The sequence below is a fragment of the Neophocaena asiaeorientalis genome, unplaced genomic scaffold, assembly GCF_003031525.2.
Source record: "Neophocaena asiaeorientalis asiaeorientalis breed wild unplaced genomic scaffold, Neophocaena_asiaeorientalis_V1.1 scaffold364, whole genome shotgun sequence".
NCBI classification, from domain to species: Eukaryota; Metazoa; Chordata; class Mammalia; order Artiodactyla; family Phocoenidae; genus Neophocaena; species Neophocaena asiaeorientalis.
The window spans coordinates 3,834,554-3,855,521 of record NW_020172457.1 but is presented as its reverse complement, the minus strand read 5'-3'; the positions used below and the strand labels follow the sequence as shown (position 1 = coordinate 3,855,521).

Sequence of the window (20,968 nt, the reverse complement as noted above, 5' to 3'; positions counted from 1 at the left end):
CACCCTTGCTGGGGGATCACCAAACCTGGGCCTCTGGCTAGCCTAATGCTGACCTGTCTCTGGCCCTGGGGGTCCTGTTGACAGACCAGTGGGCTCAGAGTCAGGACTTCTGGGTTCCACGTGGGCTCTGACATCCCCACGCCACATAAGCTTGGACGAGTCCCTTTACTTCTCAGGGGGCCCAAGTTCATTCACCTAAAAAAGGGAAAGCTTAAGCCCAAGAGCCTCTGAGGCACTCCCTAACTCTAGCACCTGATGTTTTCCAAGGGATTCCTTTTGAGACCCTGCTCCACGCAGGGAAAGGGGGGGAAGAAGGTTTTATCTTCCTGCCTGCATCTTCTGTTCACTGGGAGGTCCGTGCAAGGGTGCAAGGGTGTACCATCCACTCAGCAACATGAGTCAGCGACTGAGCTGTGCATGGAGGATGCGTCTCTGAGATGCACGAGAATAGGTACAGCGGCACCATGCGTCACGCCCCAAATGGGAAACAACCAGAGGTCCAGCAACAATAGGAGGGTTCCAGGAACTGTGGTGCATTCACCCAATGAAATGCTGCACAGCAATAGGGATGAAGGACCCACTGCTACTCACAATAACAGGGATGAATCTTGCAAACATATTGAAAGAAAAAAGCCACGCTCAAAAGAGAGCATACTGGACAATACCATTTAAATCCAGATTTAAGAAAAACAATTAACATTCATCAATGGGGAAAAAAAAGGTTTTCTGGGGGCGGCTGTGACTGGAAAGGGGCACAGGGGGACTTTTGGAGGCTGGTAATGTTCTGCTTCTTGATCTGTGTGCTGGCTTAATGGCTGTGTTCACTCGGGGAAAATGCGCTGAGCTGTGTTCTGATAATTTGTGTATTGCTCTGTCTGTATACTTCCATTAAAACAAAAAGTTCACTTAAAAAATGAAGCACAGCCTCTGCCCTGGAGGGAAGGCCCTCTGAGAACATGGAGCAGGGCATCTGGTGGGAAGTGGCATGCTGGAGGAGGTGGGACATCCGAAGGAGGTGCCATCGAAGCCTCATCTTGAGGGACGTGTCCCCCCTGGCGGCGGCAGGGAGAGTAGATGCACCAGGTCCTTGGGAAGGAGTGTCCCGTACGGAGCAGTAAAGAACACAGTTTCAGAGTCCGCTGAGCTTACATTAACTTCATCACAGTCATTTATGAGTTGCAGGACCCTTAGGAGACTCAGTTCCTTTATCAACAACATGAAGGTACTGCAGTTAATATGTATACAGACCTTACTCTATGCCAAGCACAGTTCCACATGCTTTAGAAATACTGACCCATGTAAATCCACCCAACAGCCTACGAGGTAGGTGCCATTATTACCCCAGGGTCCCACGACGATAAGGAACTTTCCCCAGACCCCAAGACAGAGAAGTGTCAGACCGGGCCATGAACTGGGCAGCTGGCGCCGTGTCCTGCCCCCTCTTGGGACTCCTGGGAGCAGGAACGAGATGCGTGAAAAGCCTCAGCACCTTCACAGTCCAGCTACGGAATGGCGGCAACTTCATCCTGCTTCACTCTGAAGACTTTAAACTGCGGAGGCCAACAGTCTCAAGGCCCCTTCAGTGCGGGGACCCCTGAACTCTTCAGAGAGACACTCACATTGAACCCCCGTTGCCTGGCATCAGCAGCTCCCACAGGTCAGGAACATGCATGTTTCCAAAACAGGTCCGCTTGCATTTCCTTTGCCGCTGTGCTGGTACACAGCTGTGCTGGTACACGGAAGGCTGGTACCTCTCCAGGCAGTTCTCAGGAGAGAGCAGAGCTCACCAGAGCCAGGGTGGTGCCGGCCAGGCTCTCAGCACAGCCCCGTCTGGCGACCCTCTGGTTCCCCGAGGTCTCCAGCCTTGGCTTGCCTCCTGCCTGGCCCCCCTAGTCCCCCACTCCACGGCGGCTCTTGAGGGAAGAGCAGGGAGACACGGCCACCTCACTGTGCCACTGCGTGGGGCCTCAATCTGCCCAGATGTCTGTCTCCTACTGCCCAGCCCCCCACTCCAAGACAGCCCCTCCCACGCAGGCGTACCCGTTTTACCTCCCCTCTCCTCCAGACCTCTCAGAAGACATTTCTCTAATTTGTCCCGATAATAAGAGACAATGCCACTTCCTGGGCTCCCGCCATGGGCAAAGGACAGTCTTGGCACACTGTACACACTGGTCCAATGAAGCCTTCTCGTGACCCTCTTTCACCAGCCTCTCAGGGAAGCTACTGTGGCTTCCCAAGGCCAGCCAGCAGGATTGCCAAACCCCAGCTTGCCTGGTTCCTGAGCGCCCGTCCATCCTGCGCATCCTTGGCCTGTCTGGCCTACCCCTGGGCCTGGGAGGTGACTGAAGGCCAGCTCTGGGTCCCCCCTGCAGCGCCCCGTGCAGGGCCTCCTGGAGCTCAGGTGGCCGTCCGTCGAGGGCAGGGGAGCCAAGTGCAGGCTTGGCTTGTGGCGCCTGGAGTGGAGGAGGATGTGCTCTGGACTCCCTGACCTGGCTGCACGCTCCTTCTGGGCAGCAAGGCTCAGGGCCCTGGGAAGGAGGGTTTAGCGAAGCTACCTGCAGGGAAAGAACATCCCTGTAGCAGCATGGGGTTTGGAATCAGAGAGACTAACAGACTCGTACATGGAGGAAAGCCCTGTCACCTCCGGGCTCTACTGCCTCATCTATAAAATGAGAATATGAGTGCCTACGTCATAATGTTTCAAGAACATTAAATGAGATAACGTGTGTAAAGTGCTCAGCGCACACAGAGCGCGCTTAAACAGCAGTTTTATTACCTGCCTCTCCTCCATTGGCTGTTTCCACTGATCCCTCTTGCCCCAGAGTTTCCAAGGTACCTAATGCATTGGCACAGTGTCTAGGTGTGGAAAGTAGGCATTTTCTCCCCCTTTCAGGAAGAGGGGATGGAGGGAAGTGCCTTGGTAGAGAGTATCTAGAACAGTTCCCCTGTGTAACTTGCACCCCTACTCCCTAAGCAGACGGCACCCTGAAACAAGACTTTCTTTATTCACCAGACGATTCGATAATTTAGTTGAAGTCTGCGACTATAAAACTGGATAGTAAATTTTCACTGTAACCCAACAGGTTAGAGTTTAGGAGGCAATGATATAGGTGGAAAATGAGGTGTGTGGTTACTGTTTGCTCTCTGTCTTTGAAGGACTGGTGTGTGATCAGTGCCTGGGCAACCCCTCACCCAAATGCCTGGACTGCACCAGACGGTCACAGAAGAGAGGCCTGGTAGCCTATCCTCCAGGACAGCCTAGAGCCAGAGGACCCCATCTTCTTCACACGCACCTACCATGCCCATCCCAGTGCCTGAAAAGGTGCAAACCCTGCTTTAGATTAGTCAATGGCTTCCCTAGGAATGTTTCCAAACACGGAAAACCAATAGAGAGAAACTATTCCAGTGGCAGGGAGAGGTTGGAAACACATAAGAAGAGAACCATCCACACAAGATCTCTGGATCTTACAAAGGAGGCTGGATCTCACATAGCCCCAAGCTAATGTGGAACAGTAAAAGTCGATTTCTGTCTGTAAGAAATTAATTAATGAGTTCAATGGAAATGAAAAAGTCTTCTATTCTAGGTATATGCCCCAAAAGATGGAAGCAGGAGCTCAAACAGATATCTGTACGCCCATGTTCATAGCTGCATTGTCACACTAGCCAAAAGGTGGAAGCGGCCCAAGTATCCACAGACAGATGAACGGATAAATAAAATGTGGTCTCCACACACCACGGGCTATTATTCGGTCTTAAAAGGAAAGAAATTCTGTCACGTGGTACAACAAGGATGAACCTTGAAAAGATTTTACTAAGTGAAGTAAACCAGTCACAAAGGTCCAAGTACTGTATGATTCCACCTATAGGAGGTACCCAGATTAGCCAAGTTCACAGACACAGAAAGTAGAATGGTGGTTGCCAGGGGCTGCAGGGGAGGGGGAGTGGGGAGTTACTGTTCGATGGGTACAGTTTCAGCTGGGGAAGATGGAGGAGTTCTGGAGATAGACTGTAGTGACGGACAGTGATGTGAGTGAACTGAAGGCCACTGAATTGTACACTTAAAAACGGCTGAAATGGTAAATTTTATGTTATGTATATTTCACCAGAACTTAAAAAAATCTGTGTGACCCGCTTGATTCAGAGCCCATGCCTGACGATTAGCCGTCTCGTGGTCTCCAACTCAGGGAAATCGGTGAAGCTGCCATCCTGAGCAGAAGGATGGGACGAGAAAGTCTCCCCTTGTGATAAAGGCAAGGACAAGAGAGAAGCCTCAGGTTTGAGGGGAAATTCTAACGTGCCAGATGAGGAATCAGGCCACGGTAGGACGTGCTGTGACTTGTAACGGGGCCCATGGGAACAGTCTCGGGCAGACGTGAGGAGTCCACCCAGGGAGCATCTGGGGAGTCATACAGGCTGGTCAGGTAATCATCAGAACCCAGCAGCCCCGATTCTCAGAGGCCTTCTTGGGCAGCCCTCCAAGGGCTGGGCTCATCCCACAGCCCCTGACCGTTGGGCGGGGCAGGGGAGTCAGGGACTCCTGGTGGTGCAGATCTGCACGTGCCCTGGTGAGTGTGTGTCCAGCCTGCGGGGTGGGCGGTGTCCCAGTGAAGTGAAGACACTGTGGGTCTCTGGACCGTACGGAACAAGGGCTCCTGAAGCTTTCTGGGCAGGGGTGGGAGTCTGCTGCGGTTCACTCTGCAGCCCCAGAAGCCTCCGGTGAGGGGTGCCTCAGATGCCTGGGAACAAGGCAGGCAGGGCCAGGGCAGCACACAGGGGAGGAGGGAGCTGGCTCCGAGCAGCGCTCTGAGGGCGCCCAGCTCGCTGGGCAGGGCTCCTGGGCTGCGCACCTTGCTGAGGACTAAGCCTAGGAGCTGGGCAGCAGTTTCTCTCAGAAAACTAGCCCTGGAGGAAAGGCCCGGGGAAGTGCCGCTGGGTGGGGATGCCACCAGCTTTCAGCACGGGGCCTGGTACAGTTCAGAAAGGCAATGAGAGGGAGTCATTAGGATGCTGGTCTCGGGCAAAGAGGGCTGCTAGAGACAGTGAGGCAGGTCGTGCACTGCACGTGTCCAGGAAGTGCCGCATATGGTCGGTGCCGTCTGGAGCGGTGCCGTGTTCAACCTGCACCCTCCCACAGCATCCTGTGGGGGGATGAGCCCTGGAGCTCCCCTCCGCTGCCCTGGGCAGCCCTTGCGAGTGCACTGCCCTTGGGTGTGTGCTACATCAGTGCCAAGTCAGGCCTGAGAATCTAAACATCTATGGAGATGCAAGGGCAGGTGGGAAAGCCATAAGATAAACGGGATCAAATGAGAAACAAGACCATACGATAGGACGTGGCATGATTTACAATATGGGCCATAGGACTGGTTGGGAAAGCAGTGTGGAGTGTGTGTGTGTCCATCAAGAAAACACCTTGTGTGGGAGAAGGCTGTCTCCCAGCCCGCTCCAAAGTATTCGGGCTGCCCTACAGGGATGCCAGCTTGGAAATGGTCTCAGAAAATCTGATTTAAAAGTTAAATGCTTATGGACATATAGACACTACCAAATGTAAAACAGACAGCTAGTGGGAAGCAGCTGCATAGCACAGGGAGATCAGCTCGGTGCTTTGTGACCGCCTGGAGGGGTGGGATAGAGAGGGTGGGAGGGAGATGCAAGAGGGAGGAGATATGGGGATATATGTGTACATATAGCTGATTTACTTTGTTATAGAGCAGAAACTAACACAACATTGTAAAGCAATTATACTCCAATAAAGATGTTTTTTAAAAAAAGGTTAAATGCTTAAAGCAAATCTACTTGGAATTTTGAGCTAATGAAAAAGAGAAAATAACTTTACATACTCATCCTAGTTGAATTCTTATTTTGAGGGGTGTGGGGACGTTCAAACACAACTTGCCTTCCTAGGACTGCCATTTCCACCCTAATTCAGGCAGACACACAGACATTCATTTATTCAAATCATTCAACACTTCCTGCGTGCCTACTATGTGCCAAGCACTCTGCTGGAAGCCAGAATTACAAGGATAAATGAGGTATGCACAGTCTACACAAAAATCACACACACACACACACACACTCTTCATTCCACAATCAAGTTGGAGAAATGTGGAGGGGGGGGGCCCAAGGGCCCTGGGGACTTGCTGCATTTCCTGCAGAGGGACACAGCCTCTACGTCCCCTTGGAGAATCCATGCAGACATTCCCAGGGGGTCAGTACCTACTTAACTGTGCCACTCCAGAGTGACAGGTCTGTTTCTATGTTACGGACAATATAAATATGGAATCAGTCTTATTTTCCGTGGTGTTTTGGCCAAAGATTTTTGATCCATCCAAATAAGTCTCCAGAGCCGTAGGGCATGACACGGACACAGCCCCTCAGAAGTCACGTGCACAGGCTTGCCCTTAGGAATATAGACTCTGGAGTCTCCCTGCTGGACTAGATCCCTGCCCCACTCCCTCCCAGTTGTGTGGCCTTAGTGTTTTCACCTGTGAAATGGGTGCACCTGCTTCGGAGGGCTCTTGGGAGGTTAAATCGATGCACATGTGTAAAGTACTGAAAACTGGCCCAGGATGTCAGTCAACAGTCAACTCAGGGTAATTATTCCATATGATGATCGTTGTGTCCCGGTTTCCTCATTTTTATTTCTCACATTTCTCTGGTATTTATAAGTCATTCCAAATCCCTTTCAGAACAAAGCATAATACAAATATATGCTTAAGCCAGACACTATGCTAGACACTAAGTGGGATAAAATGTTCACAAGATGAGGTCCCTGCTGGTACAAAGGCAGTGATGTTCTTATCATTCACATTCCCACCTTCGTCCTGAGTGCAGCCCTTATCTTTCCCACATTTATTTACTGAGCACCAACTAAGCGGTGAAATCCCTTATATCGTGGTTTCTTAAACAAGGGTCCGTGAACTTCCTACATCGTTTGCCAGATTTCCCGTTTCTGTGTCTATGGACAGTTTTTCTGAGGAGAGGGTCTTCAGCTTCCATCCAATTCTCAAGGGATTTATGACCCCCTAAGACCCAAAGCCCTACTCCCACCTCTGCTCTGAGTTCCCTTTCCTCCCAAAGGACGGGCTGGCAGCAACGGCGGGGCAAGCTGGCACCACCCCTTGGGCAAGGCCCACCCCTCGTCCCCTCCCTGGCCTCAGCTGACCCTCCTCTGAATGAGGTGGCTGGACTTGGTCACCATTGTGTCTCTCTGCACTAACACCACAACGGGAAAGGACTTGGCCACAGAACTGCTTCTCACCTCGAGGTCCCGGAGGACAGGGTGGTCTTCAATTCCCGGGAACAACACTCGCATAGTGTAGGTTCTGTAGTCCAGGAAGGGAATCCCAGCTCCGTCCAGGTCACTGGTCAACTCATGGATGTCCGTCTGCAGCTCGGCAAAGGCTGGCACAAAGACAAGCCCGTGAGACTGCTGGATGGGGCCCAAGAGCTACGCCGCCTCGGAACACTCAGAACCCTCTCCCAGGCCCCCGGAGACCCGCACAGTGGACCCGAGTAGCGCAGGAATGAGGAGGAGGGGGATGTTTTACGTAGCTGAGGTGAACGATGTAGGTATGGGAGAAAGATGCAGCACAAGGAAGCTTGTCTTGGGCCAAATCCCTTCCAAAACATGAATGGGGGGCAGGCTGTCCACAGATCTGAGCTGCTGCTGGGGCCAGGAAGGCCTCCCCCTCTGAAGATGAGGGCTTTGGCTTGCAAAATATGCTGGGGATTAGGGGTGATATCGAAGGACAGAGGGAGTGAAGGAGGCGGTTCCAGTGATGGAGAGTCTGTTTCAGATTCTGTGTTTTACAGTGGGTTTCCTTATAGGAGTTAAGAACTGTTTCTTCTGAAGTCCCAGTTCTTGGCCATGCAGCTTACTGGAGCCATCAAACCACCAAATGGGGCCAGATGAGGGCTCTTGCCCCACTGATATATCCCTTCTGGATAAATATGCAGGGTGTCTCTTTGTCCTTCCTTTCTCAAGGTCATGCTACTCAATGGTGAATTATGATCTGCATATAGGTACCGCTGTCTGCGGAGACAGCCCAGGCCTCCGGCATGGTCACGAAGCTGCAAGACCACCCCCCGGCCCCCGAGAAAGTTCCACACACGGACCCACTGTTACACAGCCGTGTGACCACTCTCTGTCCTGGGTACAGCCGTCCACCCTGGGAGGTTGTCAGAGGTAATGTGCTCAGCCCCTCCTTCTCCCATTTTTTCCCTTAGCACACGCAAACGCACATGTACACACATGCATGCAAGCACACGCACGCACACGCACACACAAGATGGGTTAATACATGCCTGCAGAGAACAGCCAGTGGATATCGACTAAACAATACTTCTTTCTATTTACATAGACAAGAATAAGGAAAAACTACTTTGTGGGCTCAGAAGGAATTCACAAGCCCAGTGTAGCTCCAAGGCCCTCGAAAAGCCAGCCCGGCACCCAGTGGTCTCTGCTGATGACGTGACCACAACACGGCTGCCCAGGTGCTGCCGGCAGGACCTCACCACACCCTGCGGTGCTGACCTCCTGCTTGGGGACACTGGGTCTCCGGGCCGTGAGGATACCAGTAGCTCTGGTTTGACAACGGGGATGGCGCCGGGACCCCTAGAGAGGCTGCTGCAGACCCCTCCTGTGCTGCTCTCTTTCTGCATCTCTGCTCACACTGACGTGGGGGGACCTCGTCAAGAAAAGTGACTCCGAAGGTAGAGTAACCCTAACACATCTGAGTGGAACCCACACCAATACGTGTGAAAGGGGAGTCAGTGAGCCTTTCTGGCATGTACCGTCACCAAAAACCCTGATGAGAACTCATGTGGGCTGAGTGAGAAACACACGTGTGTGTGTTTGTGGGAATGCGTGCATGGGCATGAGTGTGAGGGCATGAGTGACCGCCTGAGTGGGTGTCAGTGAGTGTCCGTGTGCATGCATGTGTGTGTGTTTATATATCCAAAGGTCGGGCCTTGGGCGGGGGCCAGGCTGGGCCTCTTCGGAGTCTGTATGTGGCTGACGGCCTGACTCACCGTCAAGGCTTCGGGAAGTCGCCTTCCCTGGACCCAGGATGCCCTTTCAGCGTTCAAGAGCCAGCTCGGGGCGCCTCTGGAAAACACTTTCAAGGCGAATCCTACGTGTCCTTTGCTCTATCATCTCTCTTCCCACCCATGTGAGACAGCCTCTCCCGAGCTAGAAGCCAAGGCCCTCCCCTGGTGTCCCCGAGTCAGGACTCCCTTTGTGACTGCTAATTCCTCCTTCTCTGGAACGTTCCAAGAGGAACCTGGCTTCACACTGCCCCTGCTGCCCCCTCCCAGTTGGGGTGCTCAGCTGGTGGGGAGGAAAAGGAGGGAGCTAGCTTTTTACAGGTCTGCAGCTTTCCTTCAAGTCACTGAGCATCTCCGACATTCAAGGCCTCACGCCTAGCACATAAAAGAGATTCTAATCACTACACCTAATTAGAGGGAAGAGTACATTGCAGAGAAAAAAATTAAGCAGCGTAAATATAGTAAAAGGCAGTAATTAACAGTCCCACAAGGCGGATGCTGTGTTGACAGCTGAGGATGTGGAGAGAGGATGGAAGGGACCCCCTTCCCCATTAGAGAGCCACGGCCTCCCTGGTGGGAACGCCAGAGCCCCAGGTACAGGCTGATTACTCCGCGTATAAATCTACACGAAGAATCAGCTCAGACCCTCCCAGGGTGACTCACGAATGATCTCCTGGGGGTGACAAGAGTCTGACTTCTACACTTCCTTCTTGGATTTAGTGCGGCTGATTTCACTTCATGGTGGTGTTGGTAATTTTTTAAAATACAAGCTGTAAAACGCTCTTTCCTCTAAGTCTCAGATCAGCCCTCCAGCCTCACCTTCTGAAAGAAGAGAGCTGAAGACTGCTTGAGTGCGTCATGGCAGGGCACCTCCGGGTCTCCCCCAGAGGAGAGGGCAAAACTCACCCGGCCGGGATCCTGGGCTGGACACGACTCTAGTGGGGTCTGAAATGATTCCGGCCTGACTTGAGGCAGAGATTCTGGAGGCGGGAGACCCAGGCCCAGCGCCGCCCGCCGCCCACCGCTGCGGGTGTGTGAGATGCACGCGCTCGCACGCACGTGCACGCACTCGCACGCACGCGCACGCACACACAGCACGTGCACGCACTCGCGCCCCGCCCCCTGCCACTCCGGACCTTCCTTGCACTCCAGGGCCACGCGGGACTCCAGGTTGTCCATCTGCATCTGCAACCGCTTCAGCGTGAGGTCGCTCTCCCGGGACTTGCGTTTGTAGGCGATGAGAACGGCCACGATGAAGATGATAAGGAGGCCGCCAGCCACGGCGATGCTAACGATGGCGGGCAGGCTGAGCGGGCTATCCGGGGCAATGTTCACCATCCCCGGGGAGTACTCCATGCCACCGACTCGGGCCTGGGGGGACACGCGGAGGGGAGACGGAGCTGGGTGTGGGCACAGAACATCCTAGGCAAGGGTCCCAAGCCACCCGTGAGCTGGTGACCAGGGTTGCGTGAGGGAAATGGCTCCAGGGAGGAGAGTCATTGCTGGCTGTAAAAGCAGACAAGGGCACCTGGGGTGGAGGGAGCGGGGGTGAACAGCTCAGCGCAGGCCACCCCCACAACTGGGAAAACCACACATTATATTATTCGGGAGTGAACTCGGTTGTCTTCATGAGGAAACAGCACTCAGCTGGGATCTAAAGAAGCCTACGTGCCATCGAAGTCTGGATCCCCGAAGACTCATACCATTGTGAGGACAGATGACAAAGGCACAGGACGTGATATTACGTCCTGCCTGGGTCAACGATGGTCCTCTCCTGGAAGGGTCCCTTGCCTCTAACAGGTGACACAGCACATCACTGAATGCTGTTTCGAGTTGCCCTTACTGTAGCACCAGCCAGTATGGAAAGAATGACAATACGGAAGAAAGAAGTCTGAAGTGGAAAGAGGAGAAGGAACTGGGAGTGTGGGAGAGCCAGGAGGAAAGTTCAAGAAGGCCAGAATCCCCTCCCAAAAAGCCCTGGTGGCCCAGGATGGAGCTGGACCGCTCACCCCACCGCATCCTTAGTGCCTGCCCATCCAGGGTGGAGTCCCGCCAGCCTCACCATCACTTTGTGCCGGCCTATGAGGTTGGGGGACTCGCAGAGCAGCTGCACATCCGACACTGTGACGGTGCACGGCTTCTCCCCGACCAGCACGGTGTAGTTCAGCTTTACATTGCCCCCAGCCACGGGCGGGATCAGGTTCTTGCCCTGCATGGACAGGAAAGCCCAAGTTCCCACCCCAGAGTCAGGAGCACAGCTACTGGCTGGCTGACATGTCCTCCCACCTGGAGGTCCCATCCTTCTGGGGAGCTGGTGGAGAGGCCACCTTCCCTAATAAGTCCAAAAAATTCACAACACCTATACTACTATTCCCCCTTCCTCAGTGGGAAATCAATAATCAAGGCACTCTTTTCAGCTTGTCCCAAAGGCAGCTTCAGAATCCTTCTCAACACAGAGCTGTCATCAGTCACTACCAGTTGCTTCAAATTGTCACATGAGTTAAAATTAATTTTCTATCCATGCTCCAAAGAAGCCCTATAAGGTGGTTTGCAAAGGGCTGCACAGGAGGAAGCAGTATGAGCCTTTGACCTCCCAAGTCCTGGACTCACAGGGCCCAAAGCTGGGAGTCAGATGGCCAGGGTGGATCCAGCTGCCCTGACCAGGTTTCTGTGGCCCCTAAAGAGAGTGAAGCTCTCAATACAAACTCAAAGAGCACATTTACCATAGTCTGGGCTATAACACAACCTCTGCTAGCTAATGACACCTGCCACAAGATCTGGCAGAAGCCCATGACTTGCGGCCTCCTCCTGTGACTTGGAAAGCCTCCCCTTGCATACAGCAGCCTCCTTCCTCCCATCTCACTCTACCTTTAGGATGATGGGTGTGCCGGGCTTGAGCTCCAGGATTCCTGAGGGACCGAAGGCCTCAAACACAGGATTGGGATAGTAGGTGAAGTTGGTCTTGTTGAGGATTAGCAGGGACTGGACGTTGTCCAGGATGAAGCCAAACTCCTCGGGCCTCTCCGTCAGGTCAGACTGGTGGTCAGGCCCCAGAGCGAGGGCAGGAGCCTGGCAGGTCATCTCAGTAGCATTCAGAACCTCACAGAGCTGGGGTGGAGCCGGAGAGGGAGGGCTATGTGGCGTGTCTCCGCACACCTGCAGCCCCAGACACCCGCCGGCTCTTCCTCAGTGCCGTCGTACAGCGTGGTGTTGACACGGGACGGTCATGGGTGGATCCCCACAGCTCCAGTGGAGTCAGGACCACACAACCTGGGCACTCAAGGACAAGCTCTGCAGCTGATACCTACCTCTGCCCTGCCCATGGCAGGCACTAGGGTATCTCTAAGCTAAGGAATGGCACTGGGGGTCAGAGGATGGAAGAATAAAGGTCTTCCATCCCTTATTAAGAATAAGAAGCCCCAGAAACCCCGAAGAGGTTGCTCCTGCATGCCTGTACCCCAGAGTGTAGAAATGGCCTCATGTCTGCTCCCCCATCCCGCCATCCCAGTGTCCGGGGCGTCACACACGACGGGTCGTTGGTGTCTGGGGTAAGCCTGCCTGAGCCCTCGGAGAGCCCACACCCTTCAGGGCGGCCACGCGCCGAGTGCACAGCCCCCCCGTGAGCCCCACCAGTCCCGGACTCACATTGATGTGCTCCTTCCCTCCGTGCTTGGCACGGATCTGGGGGTTCTGTATGAGGTCCAGGTGAGTCCCCCTCACGGCGATGGGTGTGTTCCCACTGGTGGGGAAGAAAGAAGGAGGCGTGTAAACACAGGGACAGGAATAGCAACAGCGCCTGATGACGATGACGACGATGATGATCTATCAGGCTGCACCCCAGCGCGGAAGACGATGATAACCGGCGGGCAGGGTAACATTCACGGGGACAAGATGACAAGCTGACCGCATAATAATGACGAGCCCTCAGCAGCCGAGGGGAAGTCAGTGATGACCAGATGTCCGCGGCCGTCCTGCACTGAGCTCGTTTGGAGCGGGGACACTGCACGGAGGCTGGGCCTGTAGCACGGCCCTCTTGGCCCCCCGAGGCCTCCTGACCTGAGCCAGCTGCTTCTCTGCAGTCTCCCAGCGTCTCTTTCCCTGTCCTCCCCAGTCTCAGGGAATTTTCTTCACCCTGGCCTTGGCCTAAGGGATGCCTCGCTCCAGACGACCCTCCACCAGACCCTCCAAAGTCTGAGCACAGCCTCCTCCCCCAGGACAACCATACCACACATTTCCACCTTAGAGGCTTCAGTCGGCTGGGACATGGGAAAGGCCAAGGCCCAGCCACTCAGGAAACCTCCTGTAAGAACGCAAATCTGAAATGCTCCAGGGCTCTCGCACCCTGGGGAGTCAGCCAAAGGACTGCTAACGCCCAGCGATTAGGAGACGTCTTTGGGTAGCTTTTCAATGGAAACCTGGACGCCACTGTCCTATCTTCAGGGCCACTGAGAAGCTGGCATGGGATGGAGGCTAGCTTCCTTGGGGGCTACTCAAAGGAACGTGATGAATTATGTTATCTGCAATCGGGGAGTATCATCGAGAAGAATCTATTTAAAACAGGTAAGTGGTTATAAGCTTGTGGGTAAAGAGTCCTTGACAGCCCCATTCATCTCTACCCCTCCATTCATCTGCCCCCCTTTGCACGCCATTCCTGCCCTCCCTTCCTCTCGCCCTCCACCGGTCCCCACTGAAGCAAGTCCCCACCCCACGTATGCACATGCAGGAAGATTTCCTCGAAACCCAGAGAGTCTCTCGGCCCCGGCAGTGCTGGCGAATGAGCTTCTGGTGTCCAGCCAGCTCCCGATCTATTCGGTCATCAATTCGACACACGTGTATCGAACGCCCCCATCACCCATCGCCACTCATCAGTAACCCAGGCTGTTGCGAGCAGTGTAAAGCCACGTGTTCTGCAGAGCCCCACCCCATCCCAGACTCCGTTAACTGCAGTGAAACCGCTGGAGCCCCGGCCCCTTCAGAACGCACCTCCAGCCTCCCTCTTGATGTAAGAGTGACTGGGGGTGACTGCCGAGTGCCAGGAGGGACAACACCTCTATTTCTGCGCCAGTGACACGAGGAAGAACTGAATTAAACCAGGCTGTGAACGCCTTCAGGAGCCCCAGAGTTTGCCTAAGCACAGGGGGCTGTGCCAACTTCCTGGACTCACCAGGCCCTGGGGGCAAATCCTGGACTAGCTTTTACAGGCTCTCTGTCCCTCTCTGTCTTATATGTATCTGCTTTCGGGTCACGGCTAAAGCTTATAAGGCTTGGGCCTTAGAGACTAACTGCTGAGGACAACCAAGCTGCATCTCCCAAAGGCTGCCTTTTGGTGTTTGGGTGTAAGACCCGGTGGCAAACTCTTTCTGTAAAGGGCCAGGCAGTAAATATTTTAGGCTCACTGGGGCCATGTGGTCTGTTGCAGTTACTCAGCTCTGCTGCGGTGGTGAGAAAGCAGTAGAGACAAAACGTATTTGGATGAGCATGGCCGTGTTCCAATAAAACTTTATTTACGAAAGCAGACGGACAGCCAGCTTTGGCCCCCCAGCTGGAGTTTGCTGACCCTGGTTTACAAGATTGTTCTCTGGACTGGACTCGTCATTGACCCCCCATCTTCTCCTGACCCCAGACATCCTCCAGAGCCGAAGCAGACGGTGGGGAGGGCTGAGGACGGGGGATGTGGGTAGAGGGGCTGAGGAGGGAGGGGAGACGAGCCAGCACCGCTCTGGGTGTTTGTACCTCACGTAATCCTCTCAGTGTCCCGTGAGGGAGCTGACTGGTGAGAAACCCTGGATCCGGGGAGGTTAACTAATTTAAGGTCACTTGCCTGCTAGGCAGTGGAGCTGGGCTGTACCCACTCCTTCTGAGCCCAAGTCCACTCCCCCCGAGGCCCCTGATACAGCCATTTCCCCAACATCAACAGGGGCCTGGCCTCCAGGATGCCCTCTGCGGCACCTTCTGGCCTCCTAGTGTGCCCAGCAATCCTCAAATCGGCCCCCAGGGCCGGGTCCTGCTCAGAGTGCTTTCGGTGGAAGGAGGCAGCCCCGCCAGGAAGGTCTGACCTGGGGGGGTGCTCTGAACCACCACCCCCAGTTCATCAGTCCCCACAGCAGGACTGGGCCCCAGAACTCCCCTGGCTTTGGAGGGTCGAGGAGGGAAGCCCAAGGTCAGGGCAGGCCCTACCTGATGATGCTCCACTCGGGCTCTATCCGCACGATGGTAGGATCCTCCACGTACTGGAAGAACAGGTCCTGGTGGATCCTGGCCCTGTCCACCTGCACCATCACCTTCATTTCCAGCACCTCATCTGAGGACGTGGTGTTGCACACGATGTAGGACGGAGAGCGTCTGCGGGAGGGAGATGGGGAGCTGGGCTCCTGGGTGGTGTTGGGCGGGACACTGTGGTCCTGGGTCGGGGCCCTCCCGTGCCCCTCCCTGTTCATCAGGCCCGTCAGAGGCAGTGGGGGAGCAGCGCCCCGACACAAAGCCCTGAGAACTACTGACAAAGACTCTCTCCTTGACCAGACTGTAGACGGGCTCCTCTGAGCCCCCTTTTTGACTAGGCTTCTTCCTGAGGCCCTGTCTTTGATTTGCTGACCCCCATTTTTAACCAAGAATCCTGCTAACTTAGTTTGGCAAGAAACCCACCCCCCCATATCTGAGTACCCTTGATATCTGATCAAATTCCGCCTCCTTAACCCTTGATGTCTGGTCACCCTGACTGCCTTCAGCAAGAGTCCTGTTAAGTCGGTTTAGCAAGAATCCCCCTAACCTCGTTTCCTCTTAGTAATTTTCCATCCACTGCCTCCCTTGCTCTGCCCCTTGGCTATAAATCCCCAGCTGTCTGCCGTATCTGGAGTCAAGCCCACTCTCTTTCTCCATTGCGACAGTCCTGACACCTATTGCAATAGTCCTGAGCAAGCTCTTCTTTACCATTTTAACAAGTGTCAGAGCCATTTTTTTCTTGAACGCTCAGGCAAGGCCTGGCCTGGCCTCACTTCAGATCTGTCGCAGCCCTCAGCATAGCTCTCTCCCAGGAAAATCTCTCTCTGCAGAACCTCATGCCAGCGGCGCAGGGAATGTCCCCAACCACACCTCTTCTAGTCCTGCCTCCCTCCCAACCCTCACCCCCGCCCCAGGTTCCTGGCTCATGGACGGTGTGCTCTCCTGGGACTGGATGGTGGAACCAGGGAAGGGAAAGTCGGCTGCCCCTGGAGGTTCAACCTCAGCCAGCTCTCGGCAGTCCCGGCTGGCTCTGCAGCAGCTGGCCAGGAGCTAACCCAGGGGGAAGGGGCCCTAGATTCCAAACTGTGTCCCGTGGAACCCTAGGGTCCTGCACAGTGGGTGGTACGCGGGCACCAAGGCTAAACGGTGGGCAACGGCATGATGGGCCGTTCCAAGGAAGGGGTGCCTGGCAGGTCCCCGGGCTAAGCCACAGCCAAGTATGCCCAGAAAGTCCTCTCCCAAAGCGAACGGCCACTTCCTCAGGGAGGAGCAGGCACCTCCAGAAGGTTAGCCGGAAGTCTGCTGCCTGTCAGCCCCACCCACCGTCTGAGCTGCGAACCCTGGAGCCTGCCCTGAGGTGAGTTACCTGTGGAAGAGGCAGGGCTGCTTCCCAAACATCACCACCACGTTGCTGCCTGCGTTCAGGTTGGTGCCCGTGATGGTCACCTGTGTGCCTCCGGACATGGGCCCCCGGCTGGGCTTCAGGTCTGAGAGAGTCAGCGTCTGTGCAGGAAAGGATCTGGCCTGAGGATGCTCCTGGGTAGGACTGAGGCAGCACCCCACTCCCGGATTCCACTCGCCTTCGGGAATCCTTAGTCATGGCGGCCTCCCAGAGAGCAGGCTCAGTTTACCCAGGCCTGTGGGGACTGGCGAGCATGTACACCTCTACACTAATAACAGTCATAATAATATTAGCTACTACGTAGTGACCTTTTAAGTGACAGGCTTTATATTTTATGTGTATCTATAGTGAGACAGACATTTTTTTAAAATCACCCAATCTATTCTACAAGGTAGGCATTATTACCCATCTTAAAGACAAGATTCAGAGATGTTAAGTAAAGTTTCCAAGGTCACAGAGCAAAGAAGCGGCCTGAGAACTGACTCCAGAGCTGGAGTTCTCCACCACCTCTCCAGTCTCCAGCGAGGGTCGCTTTCAGGAAGGTAAGCTGCCCCTTCCACAGGCCTCTCCAGAGAGCTGCCCAAAGCACCCAGCGGCCAGAGCAATGAGATGTGTGAGCCCCAGGGAAACCCAGGAGGAGAAGCAAAGAAGGGTCAGTGGATTGAGGGAAGAGTCAGATTGGGGATGGGGGTGGGGATGGGGGAGGATCTGTGAGCTGAGGATTTGGAGTCTCAGTTTGTTCTTTCATTAGCATTTTAATGGAAAAAACTTTCCTAAGTCCCAGGTGAGAGGCCTGTATCTGCATTTAAATGAAGATTTCTCTCTTCTCTTACTCCCTTAAAGAATTCTGCACCAAAAGTTGAACCCACTCAGCTCCTCGGAGCGGGCAGGCAACCTCCTCTCCGAGAGGCCTCGATTGATGGATAACACTAGGGGAGGAGAAGAGAAGCCCTAGCGAAGCCTGCAGCCCCAAGGCCTGGCACGTGTGCGCCCCGGTCCCCGCACAGGGCACACGTGTGGGGACACGCAGGGACCCACGGGAACACAGGCGGACCTCTGCGCCCGGCATCCGCTCAGCGCAGGCGCGCTCGCGGGGCCCGCCCACGTGGTCCCTGCAGATCCCAAACCTGGAAGCCCCGTGACACCCACCAAGCCAAGCCAAGGAACGGCTTATGCTGCCTCTGGCTCAACCAGAGACCCGTGCTAGGGTGGGGGATGAGACTGCTGCAAGAGCCTTCCTTTCTCAGCTTTGCCTACACCGTGCTGTGTGACTCAGCACAAGTCACTTACCCTTTCTGATCTCAAAGAATCAAAAAGTGGTCCTCTCAGAGGTGCCTGACTGTTTTCTGGTTCTAACTTCCCACAGATGGTGCCTCCGCCCCACTGTCTGTAAAGGGAGAGCTTTCAGACCTGGCTCCTGCTGACCCCCCCGGAGAGGAAAGGGAAAGTGAGGGAGTTACTTAAGGGGTAAGGGGCAACGTGGAAAGGAGGACAAGCTCCCTGGCAGCCTAGGGGTGAGGGTCCTGGAAGGGGTACAAGTGAGGAACCCTGATGGGTTTGCAGTGGCCCTCCTGTGTGGGGCTGGCTGGGTGCTGAGTTACTCTGGGGGTGGGGAGAGGATGATATGGAGACATGTTTTAAAGTTGGGAGAACCTATTCATTATTCAAGGTTTGCTTCATAACTATTTTCCAGCGGGTCTGCGTGGGAAATCAGATGTGGCATTATCTGCCATCTCTTCCCTTGGCTCCCTCCCTGGATGGAGGCAAAGGGGGGAAAAGTGTTGCCTCTACAGAGATCTCCAGGGATAGAACTGGCAACAGCCCAAGAGTACTGATCTGCGGTCTATGGGCCTTGGTGTCAGGGTTTTGGGTGAATAAACCCACACATCAGAGCCTGGCCCGATTTGTGGAGGGAAACTGAGGCAGACCCAAACCTCGGCACTGGGAGGGGCTCCCCAGCATCCCCAGGCCCTGAGAGGCACCCCTGAAAAGGGGCTCGCCATGGGGGTCCCAAGAGTGCCACCTGCCAGCTGCCCAACAGGGTGGGAAGGCAGTGAAGGCTCGGAGGTGTTGTGGGTGAGCGTGCGACAGAGGGGCATTCTGTCCTTCCTGCCTCCCTGGTATGACTCACGGGGGACCTCTGCCCCTCATTCCCACCCTGAACCCCTCAGAGCTCTGTTGTCGGCAGTGAGGGGGCGTTGCTCAGTGACCAGGTCCTTAATGCAAACTGGGGTCTGGGAGGAGACTGGGGTCCGTGGCACCATTTCTCCCCCCGCAGCTCTTCCCAAGCGGGTGTGTATTGCCAGGATAGTGCCTCCAATAGAAAAGTGAGTACGAGTCTGAGTCCCAGGGACCCACTGGACCAATGCATTTTCGCCTTGTGGCAACAACTCGCACCTTCCCTGCTCTTCTGCTCCGATTTCCCCTCGTCCCCGTCAACCCCCCGCTCCCACTCTCTTCTGCTCCCATCTTCTGGTGCCCCTCCATGTCACACCTTATGCCAGGAACAGCCTCCCGCTACCCGAGATCCATATGGAAAACTGTATTCTGCCTTAGGTCCTGCCTTTCCTTCGGGCTCCTTCCATGAAGCCTTCCCTTAATACCTTACATCCAACCACATCCTGCTCCCAGGGTAGAAACACTCACGCAGGCAAGACCTTCCCTGAGAGCAGAAGGGGCTTTTGGTTGTCTACCACATAGATGTGTCATATGAATTAAGCCCAAGAGCAGGTATCACAGAAGAAGGAGCAGCTGAAGAAGGAGACAGAGAAGGGAAGGGAGTCAGGCCACTTGAAGGCTTGAGGAAGGATTGGATAGGCAGGGCGGAACAGACCAAGGAACCTTGACAAGTCGAGAGGCAGTGGGCACCCTGGGCTCTTCTTGAGCTGGGGGCTGACATGATGAAAATGGTATCCCCCGGTGTGGCTGGACTAGAATGGGTTCAGACCAACGGCAGGGATTTAAGGGGGCCACTGCAGTAGCAAAGGGAATGGGAAAAGTAAGACTCCAGGACATGGTGATAGAGGGATTGACATCAGGCATTAGGGGAAGCCGAGCCACAGGCCACCAAGATGGTGGGCCCGGTGACAGGCCACTGACAGAAATGGGCAAGGGAGGGGGACACGCTGTTTATGAGAGCTGACAGCTCAGGTGGGCCATGGGAGGTGATGGCAGGACATCCAGGGGGCGGTGGCCTTTGAATTAGTCACAAAGGTAAGAAGCCTGGCTGGAGACACAGCAGAGACAGCTGAGGCCCAAAGGAAACGTCAGCTTAATGAAGTAGCGGCCGTTCCTGGTAGCGTTCGCTTTGTCACCGCCAAGAGACCACAGGATAAAAACTGTTCCAGGTAACTGACTGGCCAAGGAAGTCCAGTGCTTGCTTTGGCCATGCAGCAGTGTCCTCCCTTTTACCACAGCTGCCAGGTAATTTCAGAGCCAGATTTCATGCCAAATTTTCGTATGCCACGCCACACCTCTCAACTGCTTGGGGAGCGCTGTCCGTGTCTCTACCCACCTCAGTCTCTCTCTCCCTCTCATCTCAACTCTGCTGGAATAACAACGTCTGTGTAGATAAATATATATATGATATACTATATATATATATACATTTATGTAAATATATATACATTCATCACTAGTTGTCTTAAAGTATATTGGGTTTAACTTGGAAATTCCTTCAAACCCTTTCCGAAGAAGGTGGGAGTACAAATGCTAAACGAATAGGTAAAACTATACACATCCACTAAATCCATGACGTGTGTGTTCCTCTAAGTGAGCTCCTGTGTGGGTTTAGTGACAGCCATATTTATAAGGTTGGCTAGCTTTCAAAGAGTGGAGAGGGAGCACTGCAGAGGTCAGGACCCAGGCAGAGAGGGGCATCTGAGGCACATCCCTCCCAGGTTCACCGCCACCCACCCCCCTCGCCCAGTCACATCGTGTGCAAGTCCTTCATCTCCTCTGTCCTTCTGGACTGTGGGCCTCCTGGGGCAGGGGCTGCATGGGGTCTGAGTCATCACTGTCACACCTGCAAGCCAGGCCCATCAAGCTATATTATAAAATGCAACCAATTGAGCAAGTATTTATCAAATAACCTAGGGAGAGGTATTGTGCAAGGTGATACGTGGTTGTCAGTTAAAGGGAGGAAGAAGAAAGAGAAGGAAGGCAGATGAAAGAAGAGGGAGGAAGGAAGGAAGGAAGGAGAAAAATGGGCTTCTATGACATATTTCCGGGCATTTGACCCCCAGTCATAAAATCCATCATTTCAGGTTTCCAGCTTCCAAAAGCAGCCCAGAATCATGAGGA

The 20,968-nt window shown here is 54.3% G+C and overlaps 1 protein-coding gene across 5 annotated transcripts in view; it reads right to left on the bottom strand.

Annotated features, from left to right (window-relative positions):
* Nucleotides 1-20,968, bottom strand: part of PLXNA4 (plexin A4) — a 366,609-nt gene that overhangs the window by 35,654 nt on the left and 309,987 nt on the right. For 3 of the 5 annotated variants that reach the window (XM_024737970.1, XM_024737966.1, XM_024737967.1), the window contains 7 exons: nucleotides 16,631-16,767; nucleotides 15,223-15,387; nucleotides 12,691-12,784; nucleotides 11,914-12,153; nucleotides 11,108-11,254; nucleotides 10,182-10,416; nucleotides 7,259-7,401 (listed from right to left, as the gene is read on the bottom strand). In XM_024737970.1, the coding sequence (XP_024593738.1) occupies nucleotides 7,259-7,401; nucleotides 10,182-10,416; nucleotides 11,108-11,254; nucleotides 11,914-12,153; nucleotides 12,691-12,784; nucleotides 15,223-15,387; nucleotides 16,631-16,767 (1,161 nt within the window). Of the gene's footprint in view, nucleotides 1-7,243; nucleotides 7,402-10,181; nucleotides 10,417-11,107; nucleotides 11,255-11,913; nucleotides 12,154-12,690; nucleotides 12,785-15,222; nucleotides 15,388-16,630; nucleotides 16,768-20,968 lie in introns of all 5 variants that reach the window. The other 2 variants (XM_024737968.1, XM_024737969.1) reach the window with 1 other exon arrangement.